This window comes from Cydia strobilella, chromosome 17 (genome assembly GCF_947568885.1).
Source record: "Cydia strobilella chromosome 17, ilCydStro3.1, whole genome shotgun sequence".
Lineage (NCBI taxonomy): Eukaryota > Metazoa > Arthropoda > Insecta > Lepidoptera > Tortricidae > Cydia > Cydia strobilella.
The window spans coordinates 11,257,131-11,279,254 of NC_086057.1; the positions used below are offsets into that span (position 1 = coordinate 11,257,131).

Below are 22,124 nucleotides of genomic sequence, written 5' to 3' on the forward strand. Positions count from 1 at the left end.
GTTAACAAAGGGTTATTGTGACACCCTTGTAGATTGCGCATCGGGTACTCGCGTGTGTTTGTCCATCGTGCAAGTTACTTGCATGGGCTACTTGTGCAGTAACACAGAGCGCAAGCGTTACTTGCGCAGATGGCTCGCGCTAGCCCATGCTTTAGTCGTTGAACCATAGTTGTTAATACTCGTACAGATGTTTACACGATAACGGATTTAGAGCTAAGTCAACTAACCTGCGCGCTGAACCCACAGAAGAACGCGAACCAGAAGTGGCACACGGTGAAGGCGAAGTTCTTGTAGAAGAAGTAGCGCAGGAACTTGCACATGCGGTAGTAGGACCAGCGGCCGTGCACTAGCAGCAGCCGCTGTAAGAAGCGGAACTGTGCGATGGAGTAGTCGGCCGCCAGCACGGCCTGCATGCCCTCCTGGCCGGAGATGCCCACGCCGATGTGCGCCGCTGAAACATTACATCATTGTTAGACCGGCGTCTTCAAATTAAAGCATAGACCTAGCATTACATAAATCAGCTATACGCGTGTGCCCGTGAGGGACAAAACATACGCAATGCGACAATATGATTGGTAGAGAAGATTTGTAGCCCACCATAACCCATACTAAATTTACGGTGCGGAATTAAAAAAATTGTGAGACTGTGACAAGGACAAACAATAACAGCGCTTTCTCTGCTACTCCTGCTTGAAGATACACAAGACTATCCTGTTCGGTCATTTTCCCCGCCCCTCATGACCGATCCAGTTTTACTAGATTCATGATTTAAAGCCATGTATTTTGTTTTTCATTTTGTCTTCACTAATTACTATGCTATTTGAACTAGCCTCGTCTAAGACACACCAAGAGCGCACTTTTACCCCTACTTCATATTTTTGTTGATAATTGTAGTTTACTTGAATATCATAAACGTACACGCAACTGAAATGAGCGCTTGCGTTCTCATACGAAAGTACGGAAGCCCCTATGTGTGGTGACCACGAGTGGCTTTACAAACTTTATCTTGTAGTTTCGATAATCTGTAGGGAGCGCCAAGGTGTGGTGACCTAGTAGTCGGCTTGTATGCCCCACCTAGTAACTAAGGTGTATAAGGTAGAGTCACGCACCTTTGATCATGGACACGTCGTTGGCGCCGTCGCCGATGGCGAGCGTGACGGCGCGGCGCGCCTTCTTGATCAGCTCCACCACCATGGCCTTCTGCAGCGGCGTCACGCGGCAGCAGATCACTGAGCGGCAGTGCAGCACCACCTCTAGAAACCTGTACCACAAAAAACAATTTGATTTACAACATAAACTCTTCTTACTTAGTTAAAATGATTATTGCGCTGGCAAAAGAGCCGCTAGTGCGCCATTCGTGTATCGCTCGCTGTTCATCATACCACGAAACGCATGCGAATAGCGAGCAGTTCGCAAATGGCTTGCGACTGGCGCGCTAGTCTCCTTTTCTAGTGGTTGTAACTTGTAAAACAAGCCGGAGTCCTTTTTTAGGGTTTCGTAGTCACCTAGAAACCCTTAGTTTCGCCATGTCTGTCGGTTTGTCTGTCCGAGGCTTTGCTCCGTGATCGTTAGTGCTAGAAATATAAAAAGTATTAAAAAAAGATTTATTTTTATTTATTTTTAGAGTTCCGTACCCAAAGGGTAAAAACGGGACCCTACAAAGACTTCTCTGTCCGTCTGTCCGTCTGTCTGTCACCAGGCTGTATCTCATCAACCGTGATAGCTAGGCAGTTGAAATTTTCACAGATGATGTATTTCTGTTGCCGCTATAACAACAAATACTAAAAAGTACGGAACCCTCGGTGGGCGAGTCCGACTCGCATTTGTCCGGTTTTTTTCTTTGACCCAATAGTGTGGGGTATCGTTGGATAGGTCTATCAAAACGAATAAGGGTCTCAAAAACCATTTTTTGATAAAGTTAATATTTTCGGAAATAATCGCTCCGAAAGAAAAAAAAAATTGTGTCCTCCCCTCTAACTTTTGAATCATGGGTCCAAAAAATATGAAAAAAATCGTGAAATATAAGCCATATACTTTCAATGAAAACTATAGCGAACATGATCGGTCCAGTCGTTTTTGAGTTATTGCAAAAAATCTTTTTAGTAAAACTGCGAAGGTACTCATGCTTGTAATGTACATGAATTACATGATACTTACTAATAGTTTGTATTGCAAGTTACAATCCGATTAAGTTACAATCGTTTAAGAAATTAAACCCTGGAAAGCACGCGAAAACAGGGTACAAACGGAGCTAAAACGCGCCATCAACGCGAACCTCGAACGTAGTAATTCGCTTAACTTACTTCTCCTCGAGCTTGGGGTGAAGGCAGTGAACTAAAGAGTGTCCGTTGATGACGATGGCGAAGCCGTTGGTGTCGTCGTTGCCGTGCTCGTGCGAGTCGGCCGACGCGGGCCCCCCCGCCCCCGCCCCCGGCCCCGCCCCCGCGCCGCCCGCCGCGTACTCGTTGCTGTAACGGCATACTTTACAACACACAGCGTACGACACAGGGCAAGGGAATCTAGTAACTGGGCGTTTTCTAAAATAAATATTGAAAACCTGATTCTTTCAAATCTGGACACACTTGGGCTCAATCCACTTAGAATCGACAGCATTCTCCATCTTGCCAAAAATTTGGCAATAAGTAATATTAAATTTTTTAATGTTAAAAAAATGTCCATTCTATTACGTCAAGTTCTAATGTGAAATTTTACTTTTAGGCTGTATTGTTCTAGCGTTCCTTCATTTATTGACAAACTGAATACTTAAGAAGGGTTACTCGCTCTATGGAAGATTTTAGATTAGTTTTGTGGTCGATACCGAATATCTACAGTGGATACGTCGTGACTTGCGAGGGTCTGATTTCCGGACTACTTCAGCGAGGCAAGTCTGGCAATAATTATGAAACTTTTTTAATTACATACGTCATAAGTGACATAGCATAATGTCTAAACGAAACAGTATGTAAATTAAAATGTATCTGTCGCACGAGGGCGTCGATAAATTTACAGTACAACAATTTTGGGTAAAAACATTTTCAGATATTCTGTCAGTTCGTCTCTATTCAATATACAGTCAAGTATAAAAATATGGGTGCACTCATCATACTCAAAAATATGTCCCATAGCTCTTATGTCAGCGAATTAAGAACTATGGGACATATTTTTGAGTAAGTTGTATGCACTCATATTTTTACACTTGACTGTACATGGAAGTATATAGATATTATATTACTGATATTCTATATCTGTTGCTTCGAATGATGGTTCCTATGACAGTTCCTTCAAGTCTCTTTTGGGTGGGTTTAATTAAAAAAATAATTTAAGAAATATGTTTTTACCGTATTATTGTTATTACCTCAATGTTACATTTCTGTGATAAACTCCCAACACTCACTTGGTTACTCCATAAAAATGAACTGCCATAGAGACCAACATTCGCATAACTTGCGTGTCTTAATAAAATGTCTAATAAAATTATAGGTCCAACTGTTTTAAGGCAGTACGCTACTGAGACGACAATAATTATAGATGATGTATTTTGACGAAATTTTGTACACAATACTTCAAAAACTAGTCTAGCTAATAATGACAACAAATACTGCACCAATTTACTGAAGCGCCAATGGTAGCAGCCATCAATATCACAGCGTAACGGTAAATAAAAATAAAATAACAAGCCAACGCACGAATACATGATACACAGATGCGCTACCACTGGACTTCGCGTGATGCTCGACTATGGTTCTAAAAACAGCGTGTTAAGGTTCAATATTAATTGTGTTATTAGCTTCTAGAGGTTTGTGTAGGTTAAATAGAAATGCCGTACAGGTTACAGAGAAAAAGAGCACTCTTACTGGGAGTATGGGGCAAATAGGACAGACTGGACCGTGTCTCCGCTTGACCAACGCTCTAACTCAAACGAAACGTTTTCTGCCACGGGGTTTGAAGCTCTAAGTACAAAGCAAATAAACATGTAATTCGTTTGTTTTGGAGCGGTCATCCAGGCGTGGAGGTGTTACAGAAAGGTGCTGCATGTCACATGGCTGAAGAAGGTTTAGTAGGATAGTGCTGGAAACATCATTAGTAATGTCAGTTGAAAGTCCATCGCATAATATTCATCACTATTTCATTTTCAAATCTAATAATTATATACCTCACGGCATTCATTATATTGCGGGTTTACTTTTTACAAAATAATACTTCGATTTGTTCGTTTAAGGGTCTCCGGCAAGCTCGGTTCTCCATACAAACGTAGTTCCGCTCTCATTTTAAAACGACTAGCTAGATTGCTCTGAAACTTTGTAATAGGATAAGGTATATCTATTTCTGTCATTCGTTTATATAGCTTCAGATACCATAGTTAAAAAAATACAGCGAATTTAAGTTTTTCATACAAAACTTGTTTTTGATCTATTTCGTTTGTTTTATAAACTGGAGCGATATAAACTAATTTCAGACCTAGATATATCTCATGTCATTGTATGTGCAAAGTTTCATTACAATCCTACACGTAATTTTAGAATGAGAGCGGAACTCCGTTTGTATGGGAAAGTGCAATTCGGCCGAGCTTGCCGGGGACTCTTAAGATAAGTAATATAATTGACAGGCATAAATGAATTACACAATACTGCCATGATATAAGTGATACGAAGCTTTAAATTGTAACAAATATATAAATACAAGCAGGCCGTTCCTTATTTTATAAGTATACAATATTTGAAGACGTTCCATGATCTTGTCCATATTTTTTGTACATTGGCAATAGCGTTGTACTCGAGTTCCAAAGATAACAGGTCTGAAACTAAAAACTTCCTTGATAAATAATTAATCATGGTAATCGTTCTTCAGTTCAGAACATTATTTATTATTGCCTTCATATTACAGTAGCATCCAAGGAAAAAATATTCGTCTGGTGACTATTTTGCAGAAGTTACTTTAGTTTTTAACTTTTTGCATACATATAATTTTAGCTAAACATAGACACATAACGTGATTTAGGTTATAGGGTATATAATAAAGCGATGCAGTCAACTGATCTACAAAATGCACAGGTTATTAACTCACAATGATCACTAACACAACATCGATGAATGGATTCGTAAAAACATTTCAAATCGGATTCGACAGTCGAAATTAAAAAAATCTGTAGATGTGAATGGATCTTTGCCGGTAGGTATTAATGTAGGCACTGTGTAATTTTTTGCGTATCCATCCGGCGGTAGGTCGGGAGGGAAGGGTGGCGGCTGGCGGGCGACATGACGCGGTAGCAGTGATAAGTGTAGCTCTTGTTCTCTCTACCTGTGCTCATGCATGTTATGTTCCCACCTAAATGTGACGACGGAGACGGCGGGCGCGTTGAGCTTGACGCCGGCGGCGCGCCCGGGCGAGGCGCCCCCCCCACCCCCACCCCCACCCCCACCACCGCGGCCCAGCCCGTTCAGCGCGCCCGCCGCCGTCCCGCCCGGGGTACCACCACTTGTGCCTGTCAACAAACATAACTGTTAGCTTTCATTCATTTATTTACCGTATAGAACACATTTATCATATGTTCATCCACCTGCCTTGGATCGGAAGGTCAGTCAGATAACATAATCTTAAGGTTTAAATCTACACACAAGCCAAACAATGTTTAAATACGGCTGCGGTGGCCGATACGTCTCTGTTCTGAAAAAGCTCAATTTTTTTTCTGTATTCTTACAGTACACTAAACTTCTTCCTGTTAGGCCTCGGAGTCAGGTTGCCGGCGTCCATTGCGGTAGAGCTTCAGTCAAGTTCTATAGAATTGGTGCGCTAGTCCATCACAATGTTGACGCAGCTTAGGCTTAACGCAAAACCAAAGAGGAAGATATTCTCACCGGGCGGCAGGAAGGTGTTGACGACGCGGATGGAGTCGCGGCACTTGGCGAGCTGCCGCTCCACGTCGTCGTGCGCGACGCCGTCGATCACGAACACCTCCGCCATGTCGTCCGTCAGGAGCTGGCACGAGTAGCCGATGTTTATCGCCGTCTCTGTTAAAACACTTCTATCCTTATTTAAAGTTCAGCCACAATGCACAATAGAGGTTAAAAATAAACTGGAACAGACGGGTGCGTGTCAGCTATTCGAATAGACAAAGAAGCGTTGTGTTGACAGTAAATTATGGAATATAAAACAATGTCGACTTTATTGATTAGGTATTTTTCGTACCTTGTTTGTCTCCAGTGAGCACCCATATTTTGATTCCCGCCATGCTAAGATTTGCTATCGTTTCAGGTACTCCATCTTGTAATTTGTCTTCAATTGCTGTAACACCTGAGGACAACAGAACATGAAACATTAATGCGAAATTCAGCAATTCAATAAGTGACTGTCTATAAATGATTACCCAAGTTTGACTTTTAAAGTAGGTAAAACTTTTTGTTATCGTTTATATGTTGTTCGCGTCTAAACCGTAGATCTTCTCACTACACTTGCACGAGTGTTAGAGGACCCTCGCCTGCGCAACTGTACAATTATTACAGAGGTCTGTCAACACGTAGCCAGCAGTAGCAGGTCGGTCTCCTCTAAGATGGCGTCGAGCTGCTCGTGCCGGTCGTGTAAGAGGAGCGCGGCGGTGTGGTGCCGTCGTTTCCACTCCGTGAATCGCCGCTCGCCTAGCAGCCGCCACGCTAGTGCCAACGTCCGTACCCTCGCCGGCGACTTAGGGTCGGTTGCACCAAACTGTTTGTCATCGTTAAAGAGTTCGCTAAATTTTATTGTATGGAAAGTTTCATAGTAGACTGCCGCGGCGCGCCGGGAGACGTTGATCAGTCTGTCAAGTGCGGATGGTGCAACTGGCACTTAGTTAGTAGAACTGTTGTAGAGGTCTGTCAACACGTACCCAGCAGCAGCAGGTCGGTCTCGATCTCCTCGTAGATGGCGTCGAGCTGCTCGTCCCGGTCGTGTAAGGCTAGCGCGGCCGTGTGGTGCCGCCGCTTCCACTCCGCGAAGCCGCGCTCGTCTAGCGGCCGCCACGCTAACGCCAGCGTGCGTAGACCCTCGCCCGCGAATTTCTACAAGTGTTACAGGATCTGTTAATGGTGGGTCTTACTAAAAACATTATTTAAATATAAATGTTGCATTAAACAAAATCATTGCGGCATTGTAAACGGCAGTTTACCAACTGGTCCAACTGCATTGCGGCAGATTTTTTTTTTACGATGAAAATATATTTCTGATTGTTATTAACAATGATAGTAACAATCAGAAATGATTAATCTAAATAAATTTCCCTGAATAATCTGAATGATTAGGCTAGACCATGTATCTTTTATAATATCTATGTAAAACCCTTTTTATGTGCAAATAAATGATTATGATATTTAGCAGTACTTCAACTATATCTATCGAGGGTACACTCGCTGCCTGTATTCATTTTCTTCTATTAACAATAACACGCAATGAATATGATTTAGCACAAATTAAAATAGAAGTGGACTTACATTTAAATGCTCCTGCGTTCTCGACTTCACTCCGTCTTGGTTTCCTTTTAACCTTTCATATATTACGTTATCAGCACCTTTTGTATATAACCTAATTTCACCATCCTTCCTCAATATCACGGACATTCTTTTCCTAACATTATTAAAATCTAATATACACAACAATTCATACACCTGAAACAAAAAATATTGATTAGTTTTGAATTAAAGTAGGACGGACCTTCAATTACATTAAATTAGTATGCTTGTAACTTTAATTATACTAAACTACCAGTTATAGATATTTGAATGACCTTGACAATAATATCAAACTTAAATAACCATAGCCAGGCAATTTACCGAAATGTCAAATTCATTACATAAATTACGTATAGTTTGAATACATTTAGTTAATTAGGTACCTAATTAACTGAGCTAAGAATTTTTTAAATCATTGAGACCAAATTAACTCTCAGTAACACAACATAAATTCGATACTATGGTATATAAAATAAAATGTGCTCACCTCTGTCTTACCCATAACTTCTATAGTAATACTATTAGGCGCGCGTTCTCTAAACACGAAACCGAAATTCCTAGCGGCGGACACCAGCGCCGACTCGTCTGGTGATTGCGCCTGGAAACAAAGCGCTTTTTAGGGTTCCGTACCCAAAGGGTAAAAACGGGACCCTATTACTAAGACTCCGCTGTCCGTCTGTCTGTCTGTCTGTCACCAGGCTGTATCTCTTGAACCGTGATAGCTAGACAGTTGCAATTTTCACAGATGATGTATTTCTGTTGCCGCCATAACAACAAATACTAAAAACAGAATAATATAAATATATGGGGCTCCCATACAACAAACGTGATTTTTTTTGCTGTTTTTTTCCGTAATGGTACGGAACCCTTCGTGCGCGAGTCCGACTCGCACTTGGCCGCTTTTTTAATATTTCATGATTATCAAAAAAAATCGAATGAATAATTTTTGATCTAAAGTTTTGGTAAGGAAGGCTGATTTTAATACTAAATACGGAACCCTAAAAACGAACTCGATAATGGAGCAGAAAAGAATGTGAACTGCGTAGTTTTTCTTCACACTTTAATGCATCTCAATGGCAGGTTCTATACCTAGGGTAAAAGATGAATAAGGTAATAAAGCCCTAGAGTCCCGACGACTTTAACATTTATTGCGTCGAAAGAGTTAAGAAGTGAGGAGTCTTTTGGAAAGGTCACAAATCTGTCCGCGATAAAAGTCTAGTGCTGACCATTTCATCCTCACTGATCCCATAATTCAGGTAAAATATGGCATATTCATCCCCTAAGAGGACGCAAAGTTAACAGAAGTTTAGAAAGTACGGTACTAAGGTGGTCTTCAAATTCGATGCAGATCCGCACATCGATATATAGGTGCAGTTGCAGTATTGTTTCGCTCACACCCGAATGGGGCGCGGTGCTGATGCGCATCAGTATGAAACTCCAGAAGTGGGTTATCTTCTACCCCGACAAAGTTACAGGCAGGGCTAGTACCTGATACTCGAGCCGACCGTTCTTCTGGTCCGGCATGACGGTGTGGCACAGCGCAAGGAGCCGGAAGAAGTCGTGCACGTGCTGGTCGCCGCGCTGCACGGCCAGCAGCAGCGACTCGTCGAAGAACTTGAAGTCCGCCTCGTGCTCGGGGTTGAACGAGAAGTCCAGCGGCTGCGTGCTCTGTGGGAAGTGATGTTCTTGCTAAACTTGCTTAGCGTGACTACGTCAGTAGCTGATTGTGCAGGTGATTCATTTTTACTTGTCGGTTTGTTTGAAAAAATCTATAGCAGAAACATTTTAGCAGAAATGTGTATACAAAAACAACGGGAACAAGTAAAGTACGATCGACCGCACTTTTTTTTATAAGCTGAATCCGTAATGCGATCCAAAGGAAGGTGTGTCACGATCGTATCTTTTTTTAACAAGTCAAATATGTGGATTTCGAAAATACATTATTAAATTTAAATTATTTTTTGATAGAATATAATAAATTAAATATGAATAAAGGGGACAACCATGTAAACTGTGAGGGGAACTAAACTACTCCAAAACAAAATTAATAGATAGGTACACATCGTAACATATCCAACTATTTGCCAACCTCTGATACGATCGTTCGATAGACTTGCGTCCCCGCCACCGATTTAATGTTATGCATGTGAATGCATTTACAATCAATCCATCGTTTACTTTAACTTAAACATAGAGGAAGATTGATTTTACGACAAAAGTAATAAAGTCGAACCATCGATCTCGGGGACGTTTAGAGCAAATTTGTTTACCCATCACCTCGGCGTCGCGGAGCGAGCTTCGTTGCAATAATCCCCGATATGAAACTTCAGACACGGGCGCCAGTTCCGGGGCCCGACATAATGGGTGTGAAGCAGACTTTACAGATCGCGCTAGTCATCTAGTCCTCTCTGAGTATAAGCACGATTCAACGCGCACTAGTAACATATAAGCAGTACCTACACCTGCGTGAACCAACTTCAGGCGGAACTAGATATTCGGCGCGATTATATCAAACAAACACAGATTAAACATTAGAGAAGCTTTCTACGAGAACAACAAAATGCAAAGCGCATGCAACACAAACAAAAACGTTATTTACACATTCACCAACAGGTACAGTAAGGTGGGTTAAGTTTATTCAGTTTGTGGAAGATACTAGCCCTCGAATAGTTTACGTGTTGTAAGGATTTTGTTGTGATTTTCAAAGTTAGTGATGATAACGAAGATGTTATCGAAAGAGAAATTCAAGGAACACCAAGGAATAGATGTGTTAGCCTATAACCATTCCAGTAAAGATATAAAAGAGCGTCGAACTACTTCCAGGTGTGCTGTGGATCCAATAGGATCATTGCATCCATTAGGATTTTTGCTCAAATATCCAATACGATCGTTGCATAAATATTTATTTATTTAAACTTTATTGCACAAACAAAGAAAAATGTACAACGGGCGGACTTAATGCCAAAAGGCATTCTCTACCAGTCAACCATAGGGTCAAACAGACATAAATGTTGGTGGTTGGTGGTAAATTGTAACGAAATTCATAAATATTTTTAATTTAGAATTTCTTTTGAGTATTTGAGCATGTGAAATACGTTTACGGATATGTTTTTGTATATAGTCACGTGTATCGACTCTTTCACTGATTCAATCGAAAATAAATTAAATATCGAAAGTAAAACAAATAACTGATCACAATATTACCGATACATTATCTGACGGCATATCTTTTAAAGCAGGATCAATTATACATAGACTACACACGTGACTGAATGAATATATTGCAATATTGCGGCTAACGAGATTCGACAGGTTCTTTTCTTTATATAATTATATTTGTTTTCTGATTCTGCGAGAAAGAAAAACCAAAAATGTATGTATGTATGTTTCGCGACATCAAACTAATACGAGTATATTACTATATACTTGGTTTGTATTAGTTATATGTTATTAACCCTTTGGCCGCCAGAGATGGAACAGATGCGCCCGTGCGCGTACCTTATTGAAACGCATGAAGGTCTATAATGTAACCGTTTACAATACAATATAGACTTTTCAATAAGGTTTACGATGACGCGTTATAGATAATACCTAAGCCTGGCGTACCTACAAGGTATCGTATGTGTAAACTCCATAGATCTCAAGTAAAACAATAATTGAATCCGTCGAGTCTCTTTTGACGCAGTATGTGTGATGTGTGTGGTGTGTGTGTGTGTGTGTAAGTAGGTATGTGTAGTGTAGTGAATGTTGTGTGTGCGCGTACATGCGGACGGGCTTGGGCGTCCATGGGGCGGCGCGCGCCGGGCGTGCTGCGGCCCTGCTCGTGCTCCTGCTCCAGCAGGTGCGCGCGCGACGCCGAGCCCGGCCCCGGCCGCGACCCGCCGCGCTGCCCAATACATCTCACTATTTATGCCACCCTGGTACGAGTACTATATCATACCTACTTATAATATGGTCATTTAAATATTCCCGTGTCACGCTTTCTACTACACCTTGCATATTTTATAATATAAGTTATATTTAGAATTATCGATGCAGACTCAGAAAAATTAAAACACATTACTAGATTTACATCGATCACATTTAATTCTATCGCCTCTACTTAGGTACCTATATGCGTTCTGTGATTTTACAAATATTGATACATATCTGTATTTGAATTATGTTTGTGGCACGACCATTTATGCCATCCCATCTATTCTCTGCTAAATTCAGCTACCTAGCGCTTGGCTTATCCTAATTAGTACCTACGTATCTTAATATTTTCTTCAATAAAAATAGATGTCATGATCTCAGCCAGAAAAAAGCGCGAGGCATCGATGTGGAAAGAAAATAATGACGCGGGAAAACAAAAATTAGGCGCTTAAAAATATATTGATAAAATATCCTTAGGAACCTGTAGGCGAGCTTTATATAACTTATAATAGTTATAATAATTGCAAATAAAGCTACTAAACCAAACTGCATTGTGTGTACATGCAATACGTGTGATATATTGTGACCGGTGGATGGCAAACTGTAGTGTAAACAACATTATGTGATGTTACGCATCCGAGGATGCGAGTATCAATAAACACAAATTATACAAAACCTGTGCAGTAAACATGCACAAACTAAACTGGTAAACAAAACAAAGGTAAACTCAACATTAAAGGTTACGTTTCAGACGAAACACCCCAAAGCTAGACGGGGACAAAACATTTCAATTCACAATCTTCACTTGAAGAATTCAAACTTTATGAAACCACTCCATGCAAAACAAAATTATGGTCGCTAGGTGCGCTGTGCAGTCGCAGCGCAAACATTATATGAATGCCTACATGCTCGTGATGTCTAGAATGATAAAAGTGCTCGACTACAGTCTTATTGAGAAAAAAAAATGTTTACAATCCTTATAATGAAAAATGCAAAACTTTCAAACGCAGTCATAAGTATAACTATAAACTGTGTGAGTTACATGACCAAAAATATACATTCCCTCGTTTAATTAATGTGAAACGGCTCTGTAGGTTACATGTTTCGGGCACGATGAAAGCTCATATTCAGTTAGAAAGATCGCATGGCGCAAACCGCGTCAACACGTGTTTTACAACTACCTGATTAAAGGCCCCTAATGTGCCCGAGGTACTTTCATGGACTATTTGTAGGTAAAAAAGTGGAGAAATATATCGTAGGCATAATTTCCACGTCTGAACTAAATATCGCTGCATATTGTCAAACATCTAGCGGTAACTAGGTTGTCAACTATTTGACAATCCAGTTATCACTAAACTAATATCATCTTACGGCGTTACCTAATTCAGCTGTCAAAGCCACGCCTACGATTGCTCCCCTTTGTGTGTCTTGACACAGGTAGTGTAAGGTAAAATCTTATACAAATTTACGAGTGCGTTTTCAAGTAGTGCGTTCTTCACTAGGATATCATACTAAGAGAGTGGTATAGTGATATAAATACCTCGTTAAGCTCGATGGCCTCGCCCGTGTGCTCGTCGACCACGTCGCCGTAGCACACGCCCGCGATCGAGCACTTATTGAACGTCATTATGTTCTGTGTTAACGTGCCCGTTTTGTCCGAGAATATGTATTGGATTTGACCTAAAAAAAATATGTAGATTGCAATCTTGGTGGTTGCTTTTTCAAAGTAACGTAAGTCCTCGTTTCTTTAACTAAGCAAACGCAGTCTCGCTGTACGTCACGTCGTACGCAATTAACCGCAAATATTTCCAATAGCGCCGGTTAAAAGGGTTTCCGCGACCCATATTGCTGCCGCGAGGTGAGCATACAACCGCCTCAACTCTTCGACCGCCAAAGACGTCAAATGACGCGTGCGGCTACAGCCCAATATCAACCTTCGTGCATTGCGACAAGGTTCACGATGACGCGCCGTACACGATAAACGTGGCTTTCAAAGGGTTAAACAGTGCGTGAGTTACAACCGCTGCTTTGCCTTTGCACTAGCAAGCGTACAGGTTTATTCACGAAAGCTGGCACGAATGGAATGAACGAAACGAATTGTATCTGTCATTGTGTGACTGACTAACAAGTCGGTATACAGCCAGTCATAATTTTATTGGTTAATCTGATACACACATAGATATTTCCATTCACTCATTCATTTCATTCGCGCCAGCTTTCGTGAATCGACCTCTACGAGCCCATGTGTGACCTTAAAATCTCAAGTTTACATAAATCGAAAAAAAAACTTACCGAGCTCCTCGTTGAGCGTGGTCGTCCGCGCCTTGGCGGCCGTCCCGGTCTTCTCGTAATACATCTTCTCGTCCCAGTTGATAAGGAAACTCTGCGCAAATCTTATTACCTGCAACGGGACAGTTGTACTTCATACTTTTAGAGTAGTGTCTTAAAGTTATTGTTAATTTCATTCAAACAAAATGTATATTTTTCATTTAAACCAGCTTTAATACTGTAATTTTCAGTTATAATACTCATTGTTTTAATAGTAGCTAAATCTCGCAGATACAAATATGAATTAACCCTTATTGAGGCACAGGCAAGTTAGTAAAAATTTTATAAGCATGTGACAAACATACTGTCCGCGCGCCAATTCCGTGCATTCGGAGGTCGAGGAAGTGGGGGGGGGATGTACGCGCCCGTACGTACAAAATGACACCACTCTGTCATGACACCCAACATTCTTAACATTCCTCAGCCGTGCACGGAATTCGCGCGCGGACAGTATGCCGGTCATGATTGATGTCAGCCCTGATATCGGTAAACAGTAAACTTAAATGAAAAAAAAAATAGAATTGTACTTACTTCGACGGAAACGTATAGCGATATAGGCACAACAGTGTTCATCACGATGGCATAAGAGAAGAACACGAGGAACGCGATGACAACGGTGCCCGAGGCGGGCTCCACGGGCACCAGCGAGTCCCACGGCAGATACGCTTGGAAATGGCGCCCCACCAGCCACTCCCACACGCCGCACGCCACCGTGCAGAACACGCACATTGACAGCAGGAAGAACACTATCTGCAATGACAAACGTTCATTCATTCACTCGCTCGCGGCAGGTCCGCCTGGCTGTGCCGCCCCACCAGCCACTCCCACACGCCGCACGCCACCGTGCAGAACACATGGACATAATTTAATTCATTCACTCGTTCATCCATCAACAACTGTGACTGCTCCCACGACAGGTAGGTTGAAGTTGAAATGTATGTATATGGCTGGCATTCATCCAATTACCAGATTACCACTATATGATTATAAATGCATAATAAATATATTTCAATAAATCATTTTCCGTTTAAATGTAATTTAAATTTAATGATGATATTCTAGCATATATGAATATATTTATTTTCTCTTTACATATGAATGTCAAGAGGAAATAAATATTAAATATATTAAACCGGCTCACGTTTATAAAGTCGATGATTGCTCGATATGTTTCGCTCCATAACGAGGAGCAGTTTTAATGAGCGCTCGCATTGGTGGCCCGACGCAGACTGCGTGCCCGGTTTAATATATTTAATATGTCAGTGCCTCACGGAAATTTTGTTAGAAAATAAATATATTTATTATTCCTATACATTAAATTAATTTGGACTTTGACTTTGGTCTTTCATATATTTATTAGGTATTTAATTTATATTTTCACATCCCGAGGCAAGCCCTAGACTGGAATCCCCAAGGAAAGCGGAAACGTGGTCGCCCTAAGCAATCCTGGCGGCGGACGATCATCGCAGAGGCGGCGACCATTGGCAAGACGTGGAGCGAAATGAAGCGCGAAGCTCAAGACCGAACGGGATGGCGGAGCACTGTGGATGCCCTCTGCCCCATCTAGGAGATATAGGACCATAAGTCAAGTAAGTCAATTAATATTTTGTATAAAAATATCCTGTAAATGTTTTCGGAGGTAAATACTAATCTATATCCTTCCCCACAACTCTAAACTATTTCCGTACCAAAGGTCAGGATAAGCTAAGTGAATCTGACCCCAGCGAGTTTTGGGTTGTATTTTTTTTTTGATAATGTGGCTTTCAAGTGATACTGACAAATATGCAAAATTTCATTTACTTTATAGTTTTATGTAAAAAAAAACGAAATATGATCTTTCTTTAAATTTTTTTTCTAGCCAGCCGATTTTGATAATTTTTATAAGTGGCCAGTGTTTATTATGAACACGTTTCTCTAAAAAGGTTTTAAATTGATTAGTTTAAACAAGCGGGTATAGAAAATTAATTTTTAACAAGCAGAAACGTCTGCGATCGATGCTATTAAGCTTTGAATATATAGAAAATGTATAGTGATGTAGGTATTCAGTCAGTCAGTGTGAGTCAGTCAGTGTCAGACAGCCAGTCAGTGTCAGTCAGTCAGTCAGTTATCTTATCTTATTTTATCTTACCTTATTTTTTATCAATCTGCTTTATATTGATTCCCCGTACTTCAGCCCCTTTTTCAACCCCTTACGGAAGGATTTTGGATATAAAAAATATTCCATATCCTTCCTCATAACTAAAACTAACACCATATTCAATTTCATCTAAATCGGTTCAGCGGTTTAAGCGTGACAGACAAACAGACAGACTGAGTTTCACATTTATTAGTATGGATGGATGTAAAACCACCGATTAACTAGTAGTACTACCGTACAGAAAATTCACTCCTCCACAAAAGTCAGATTTAGGTATAAAATAATACCTATACTCGGCGCCTGCAAGCAAAATTGAAACTTATGACCGCGCACGAACCGTGAATCTTCTTTGCGCGCCGCAGTTTTATGACCGAGCTGCGAGTGTCGGCACGGGGTTGTCACTTGACAAGTTTTTGTACCGATACCTACTGATTTATTATTTTTAAGATAAATATGTAGGAATTACAAACGTTGATTCTGTAAACATAATTTTTTTATCCGGAGATAGTATGTCTGATTCTCACGGAAGTAGGTATGCCACAGAAGTACTTATTCGTTTGAAAATATGTCGGTTAATATAGTCCGGAATTTAAAAAAATGTTATTTGTGCTTACTTTTTCTTCCGTTTATTCAGACATCCGTAAACAGAACAATATCTATAGATTTACGTTTCGAAGGCATTATGTATTTTCAATTTTGAGCGAGTCGAGCGGCAGCCCATTGCCATACGCCTGCCCGGGAGGCGCGCCGGCCAAATATACCTAAACTGCGAAGTGACACCCCCCTGGTAAAACGTTGTCTTTCTCACACTTAACAAGTAGGGAACTGTTATAATCGCGATGATCGTTTTATCCCGTCTATTTGTTAATAGAATGGTAACGTGGCAGGCAATCAATCGCGTTCGATTACCATTTGGCCGAGCACCAGACACCGCGACGCGTTTGTTTACATTCAGAGATGTTATTTCTATTGCGGACTAACCGCCGCGCCGCGAGGAAACGTCTGAGGTAAACCAGTATACTCGTAAATATGGCTGCGAAATCCTCTATGCGTAGTAGGGTAATGTAATCTTAAGTGCGCCATGGTGGAGTGAAGTGTACTCGATCCCATGGCGCTCTCGCGAACGGCAAAGAGGGTGAAACGCCGGAGTGGGTTTAGTGGGTAGGGCCATGTTCTCCCTCCCCTCTCGCCAGCTGAGAGGGGACTGGAGCGGCGAGTTCCACCCCCCCCCCATCAATGGCCTTCCCACTCCGATAAAAAAGGGGTAATTTGATCGCTTGGGTTAGGTTTATTACAAACTAGCTTTTGCCCGCGACTTCGTCTGCATGGAATTAGTAATTTGGGTACCTTAATTTTTAAACAAATCTGCTTTTAAATCCATCCTTTTTCACCCCCAAATTGGTCGACTATAAATTTCCACCCCATTTTTTACACCCTTAAGAGATGATTTCGGGGATAAAAATTATTCTATATCCTGCCCCACAGGTCAAACTATCCCCATACTAAGTAAGCGTGAAGAAGTAACAGACAGACACACTTTCGCATTTATAATATTACTAGCTTTTGCCCGCGACTTCGTCTGCGTAGAGTTACTAATTTGAGTAGCTTATTTTTTATCCAATCTGCTTTTTATCGATTTCCCGTACAAACTTCCACCCCCCTTTTCACCCCCTTATAGGATGATTTCCGGGACTCAAACTATCTCTATATCAAATTTCAACTAAATCGGTTCAGCGGTTTAAGCGTGAAGAGGTAACAGACAGACACACTTTCGCATTTATAATATTAGTATGGATTTACAAAAACAAAATGCCATTAAATTGAAACGATAAATATTAACGCAGTAGCTCGCGCCTAGTTTGGCTTCGGTAGGAAAGCGGTAGGAATAAGGCGCAGTTTAATACTTAAACGTAAAGATTACCGTCCGTATAATATGTGAAGATGACGCAGGGCCAAAAATAACTTAACAAAATCAATACATTGACTCGCTACGTTGACTGTGATTTGAAATAAAGAGCTCGCTTTTATGTTTGCAAAGTTAATTATCCTTATTCTCATTACGGTTGTGAGTAATGTTTGTCCCTGAGCTTGACAATTATGGCCATATTTGTCAGAATGTTGTATTCAATTTGACAATGTGTGGTGTCAATTTGTTTACATTTTAATAAGAACAAATAATTTATAAACACGGAAAAGTTGTGGAATTTCATTTGAGGTAAGTGCAATAGCACTGGAAACATACAATTACGTTCCTTCTTTTCCTTTATGTTCTATGTTGGAATTACCAATAAAATATCCATTTTTAAATATCTTTTCCCATTTTTTTATAAAAATAAGAGACCCGTGACATACTTAGCTTGCCATGTACGCATAGTATACTGCCATGCTTAATGAAAAATTGCTACTAGAAGTATAATGTGTGCGTCAACCCGGCCAGGCTTGGAGTATCCGGCACGGCACCGGCGCAGAGTGCAAACACGACATTATATCACGCAAGGGCTATTTTTTACTCCGATATCGCACCATATCACAATATTTGAGCGGACATTCGCTCTATAATTGTTTTAGATATATGGTTTTATTACTTTTAACAGTTCCTAGAACAGAACCTATCGACGACAAGCACAGCCTACCCTAGGTTCATTTTATTATTCAGCTTGTGTGACACTGACACTGTTGCTATGAGTTATGGTACATTTTTGATAAAATTTATTAAATAAATTTCACCTGACACGCATAGACACTTGCATATCTCATGACAATTTTATGGGTAGGTATCAGCCACTTCGAATGATGGACTTTTTGAATAAATTTATACCGAGGATCACCTAGTTATTTTCGTTCGACCTTATTTTATGTTTTTTACATCCCTCACTGATGCTGGTCATTTCGTCCCTCATTTCCATATCCTTCAATTCCTCTAATCATATGGCATATGGCACGACTTTCATCGACGTGGAGCACATCTATATCAAAACATGCACACTCTAATAGTCTTTTCAATAGAGACGTGTTCATGATATTTGTGAATACCCGGGCCACTCCGATACATGGATGACGGGGGACTGCTGTGACAACCAACCTGTCAGACGACAATACCCGGTCTCCTTTATACGGCATTAGCTTTTCTTCTGTGCGAACACTTACCCCTATAATAAGAAAATTAAGTAGCCTATCTATGCTGGTGCGCTTGAACTTGGTCTTGCCGGAGTTCTGCATGAGCTTGGTGTCCTTGCCGGCAAACACGACCACGCCGTAGCACCACGAGGTGTTGCGCAGCACGCAGCCCCGCAGGAGGATCTTGTCGTTGTCCAGAGAGAACACTCGCTCGCGCCAAGTCAGCGTGCCTGGAAATAATCAACAATTTAAATAAATGTCATAAATGCAACCAGAGACGTAAAAATAGAGCGCTGACTGGATCGCCGGAGCTGTTTCTTTAATTCTCGGGGTCAACCTTTGGCTACCATACCAAAGGTGGACCCGGAGTGGCTAAGGCAGGGTTTTAAATTACCTACTCCCTAGGGGTGAGCCAGTAATTGTAAAAAGGGTTTGCATATAAATATATCGCATATAATGCAACAACAAATCGCATACGACAAGAATGGCACCAATTTTTATAACTTCACGTTAACGTTAATCACTTTTGCGATTTGGAAATCAGTGAAGAGGAAAGTTTCAGTTCCCAATTTAAGACCTCTAAAATCAGATCAGGGTGCAGGGCCGTGTTGCATAATAAACTATAACTAATATTACCAGTGGAACTCCTTTTCTAATAAGTGGAATTAGAAAAGGAGTTCCGCTTATAATATTAGTTGTAGTTTATTATGCAACACGGCCCAGGTAGTATGTTTGATGTACCGTACCTAGTTAAAATAATTCCTTTTCAATAAAACGTGAGTAGTTTAACAAGTTAATTTTTTCTAACTACATATTTTATCCATTTATTATTCAAGTTTTCCTTAACAAAGTTTACTTAATTGGGTATAATTTAACATTCCTCAAGCTTCCTTTCACATTCGTTTATAAACGTACGTGCTAATTATAATTAAAACTATATTGTTCAATCAACTTTATATGTTGTTGCGATAAAGATGCCTACGAGTTATATTAACAGACGTTTTGTAAAAAACTAATAGTCCGTATGCAGTTAAGTCAAAATTCAATTATAGACCACAGGTAGTTATAGTCGTAAATGCACACATCACAATAGTCGGCACCGGCACGTTCGAGCCAGCATGTAATATTATCGGGGTATGTACCATTACATTACCCAACGTCGTCAATCGTTACGACATCCGCGAATAGCGCTCTTCCAGCCGTTTCGCAAATACTGTTTCGAATGCGGGTGAACGGACTGAAATCAACGTATCAACCCATAAATATTTATTTTAGGATTCGTTCACATTACACTCACAGTCGGTGTGCCGTAGTGTGAACGTCTATCGGTTACGCGGCTGCCATTGTAGGACCCTCCCGGAGCCTATGGCTCACATCCGTTATTAGCAACTAGCAAATAAATATATAGTATGAAAACTGGCACACCAAAGTTTACAACCTATCCATACCATGGCGCAAGTTGTTATCGCTTATAACTGTTAGCGGGGAAGTCCCTGCACTTCGCTGACAGTTAATTCTTAAAAGTCTTTGTCATAACAGCATAACGCTTTTGCATCCTAAAGCAATCCCCTATCCGCATGACCATTTAATCTAAAGAACTCGCATCGCATAGCAACTAAGATTTACGAGATTTGCAGCTACGTCTAGAGTCTAATATTCGGTTACTGTCCATTTCACTAGATACTTACTATCATACAATTCAACATACTCGTACTTTACTACCGCTTGATACTGAATTTAGCTGACCGAATGATAAAAATGACTAGCATTTAATTAACACAATTTGCGAAGTGGTCTACAAAAATAGGTTACTGGCCCACTGAGCCGTACACGCCTCGAAAAAGGCCGCTCCAACATGTAGTTCAATCAAACTAATGAATACCTTGCACCTTGTTAAATTATTTGGGGTCGAATGACCGAATGAGACATTTTTATACTCAATCTGATCTGGTTTCTGATCTAAAAAGACGTAAGTTGTTTATACGAACAAAAGTTCTTAAACCTTTAGGAATTGGCAGAAATCGACCTACGGCTAATAGGCCGATAAAAACTTTTATACCTAAAGCCTATGATGTAAGTGTGAATATTTGGGTCGGTTACGTAAGCGTAGTTTTAGGACTTCATGGCGTCATGCGCGGGAAGTTGAGTACTTGGTCAATATTTGTTTTAGGAGATTTACGACTGACGGTCAGTTAAAAGGTCATTGGGTTCCCAAAATGTAAGTACCTACCTACGCTTGTTTGTAAACCACAACTACGATAGGGACTACTACTGCATGAACCTTGAAGGATATAACCAAAGGGAGTAGCCATTAACAGGCGTTCCCCTCTGATGAAACTCTATGACCAATGGTAATACACATTGTATGGACTGACGTTTATCTGACATGGCTATTTTTACGTTACGTATACATTTGACGTGTGAAAAAATCGGCCGACTGTTTTGTACAGAGAATTACAGACAAGGCGTCTCCATTTGGTTATATCCTCCAAGGACTGATTAACCAGGTAAAAGAAGCCCCAAAACAGCCTTTCGTAATAATCACAATCCCCTTATTCATCTTTCAAAAATTTGTGGCTACACAGTACAATTATTTGTTTTTCTCTTTTTTTTGTTATTTCTTGTTGGTTAATTTTCTCAATGGGTGCCTAGCCGTCCATGGCACCCAGAAGTCTAAAGGCTCGGCCAAACACAAGGCGCGACGCAGCGCCGCGTCCGCGCCGTTTGATGCCTGTTCAAACAGGTCGCGCGCGGATCGCGCCGGCCTCGCGCTCTCAACACGCTCTCATCGCGCGAGCGAACGCGGCGCGGACGCGGCGCGATGCGGGCGTGACTCGCGCCCGATACAGCAGCATGCGCGCGCGGAGGGTTTCTCATTCACGTCCGACTGATGTGACCCAGCGTGCCGCTGTGTCCGCGCCGCGTGGACGCAAGGGGCCGCGCGGCGCGGCGCGCGACAGAAGCGGGGCGCGATACCGGCGGGACGCAGTCTGTTTGACGTCGCTAACCTGTTAGCATGGGCGGCGGTCGCGTCGCGCGACCGCGGCGCTGCGTCTCGCCTTGTGTTTGGCCGAGCCTTAAGCCCATCGCGCATCGCGCGTCTCTGTATAACAAGAAATGACCACTCAGTGTCCCTTAGTGTTTTATAT

General features: G+C 41.2%; 1 protein-coding gene across 1 annotated transcript in view; it reads right to left on the bottom strand.

Annotated features, from left to right (window-relative positions):
• The window catches only part of LOC134748772 (probable phospholipid-transporting ATPase IM), a 62,175-nt gene that overhangs the window by 12,652 nt on the left and 27,399 nt on the right, over positions 1-22,124 (bottom strand). Inside the window, exons 6-21 of the mRNA XM_063683551.1 lie at positions 19,006-19,205; positions 14,253-14,471; positions 13,686-13,794; positions 12,934-13,073; positions 11,242-11,364; positions 8,967-9,146; positions 7,966-8,076; positions 7,461-7,634; positions 6,860-7,031; positions 6,187-6,291; positions 5,856-6,008; positions 5,326-5,482; positions 3,855-3,950; positions 2,304-2,468; positions 1,110-1,261; positions 228-451 (exon numbers count right to left, since the gene is read on the bottom strand). Coding sequence (XP_063539621.1) covers positions 228-451; positions 1,110-1,261; positions 2,304-2,468; positions 3,855-3,950; positions 5,326-5,482; positions 5,856-6,008; positions 6,187-6,291; positions 6,860-7,031; positions 7,461-7,634; positions 7,966-8,076; positions 8,967-9,146; positions 11,242-11,364; positions 12,934-13,073; positions 13,686-13,794; positions 14,253-14,471; positions 19,006-19,205 — 2,480 coding nt within the window. The remainder of the gene's footprint in view (positions 1-227; positions 452-1,109; positions 1,262-2,303; positions 2,469-3,854; positions 3,951-5,325; positions 5,483-5,855; positions 6,009-6,186; positions 6,292-6,859; positions 7,032-7,460; positions 7,635-7,965; positions 8,077-8,966; positions 9,147-11,241; positions 11,365-12,933; positions 13,074-13,685; positions 13,795-14,252; positions 14,472-19,005; positions 19,206-22,124) is intronic.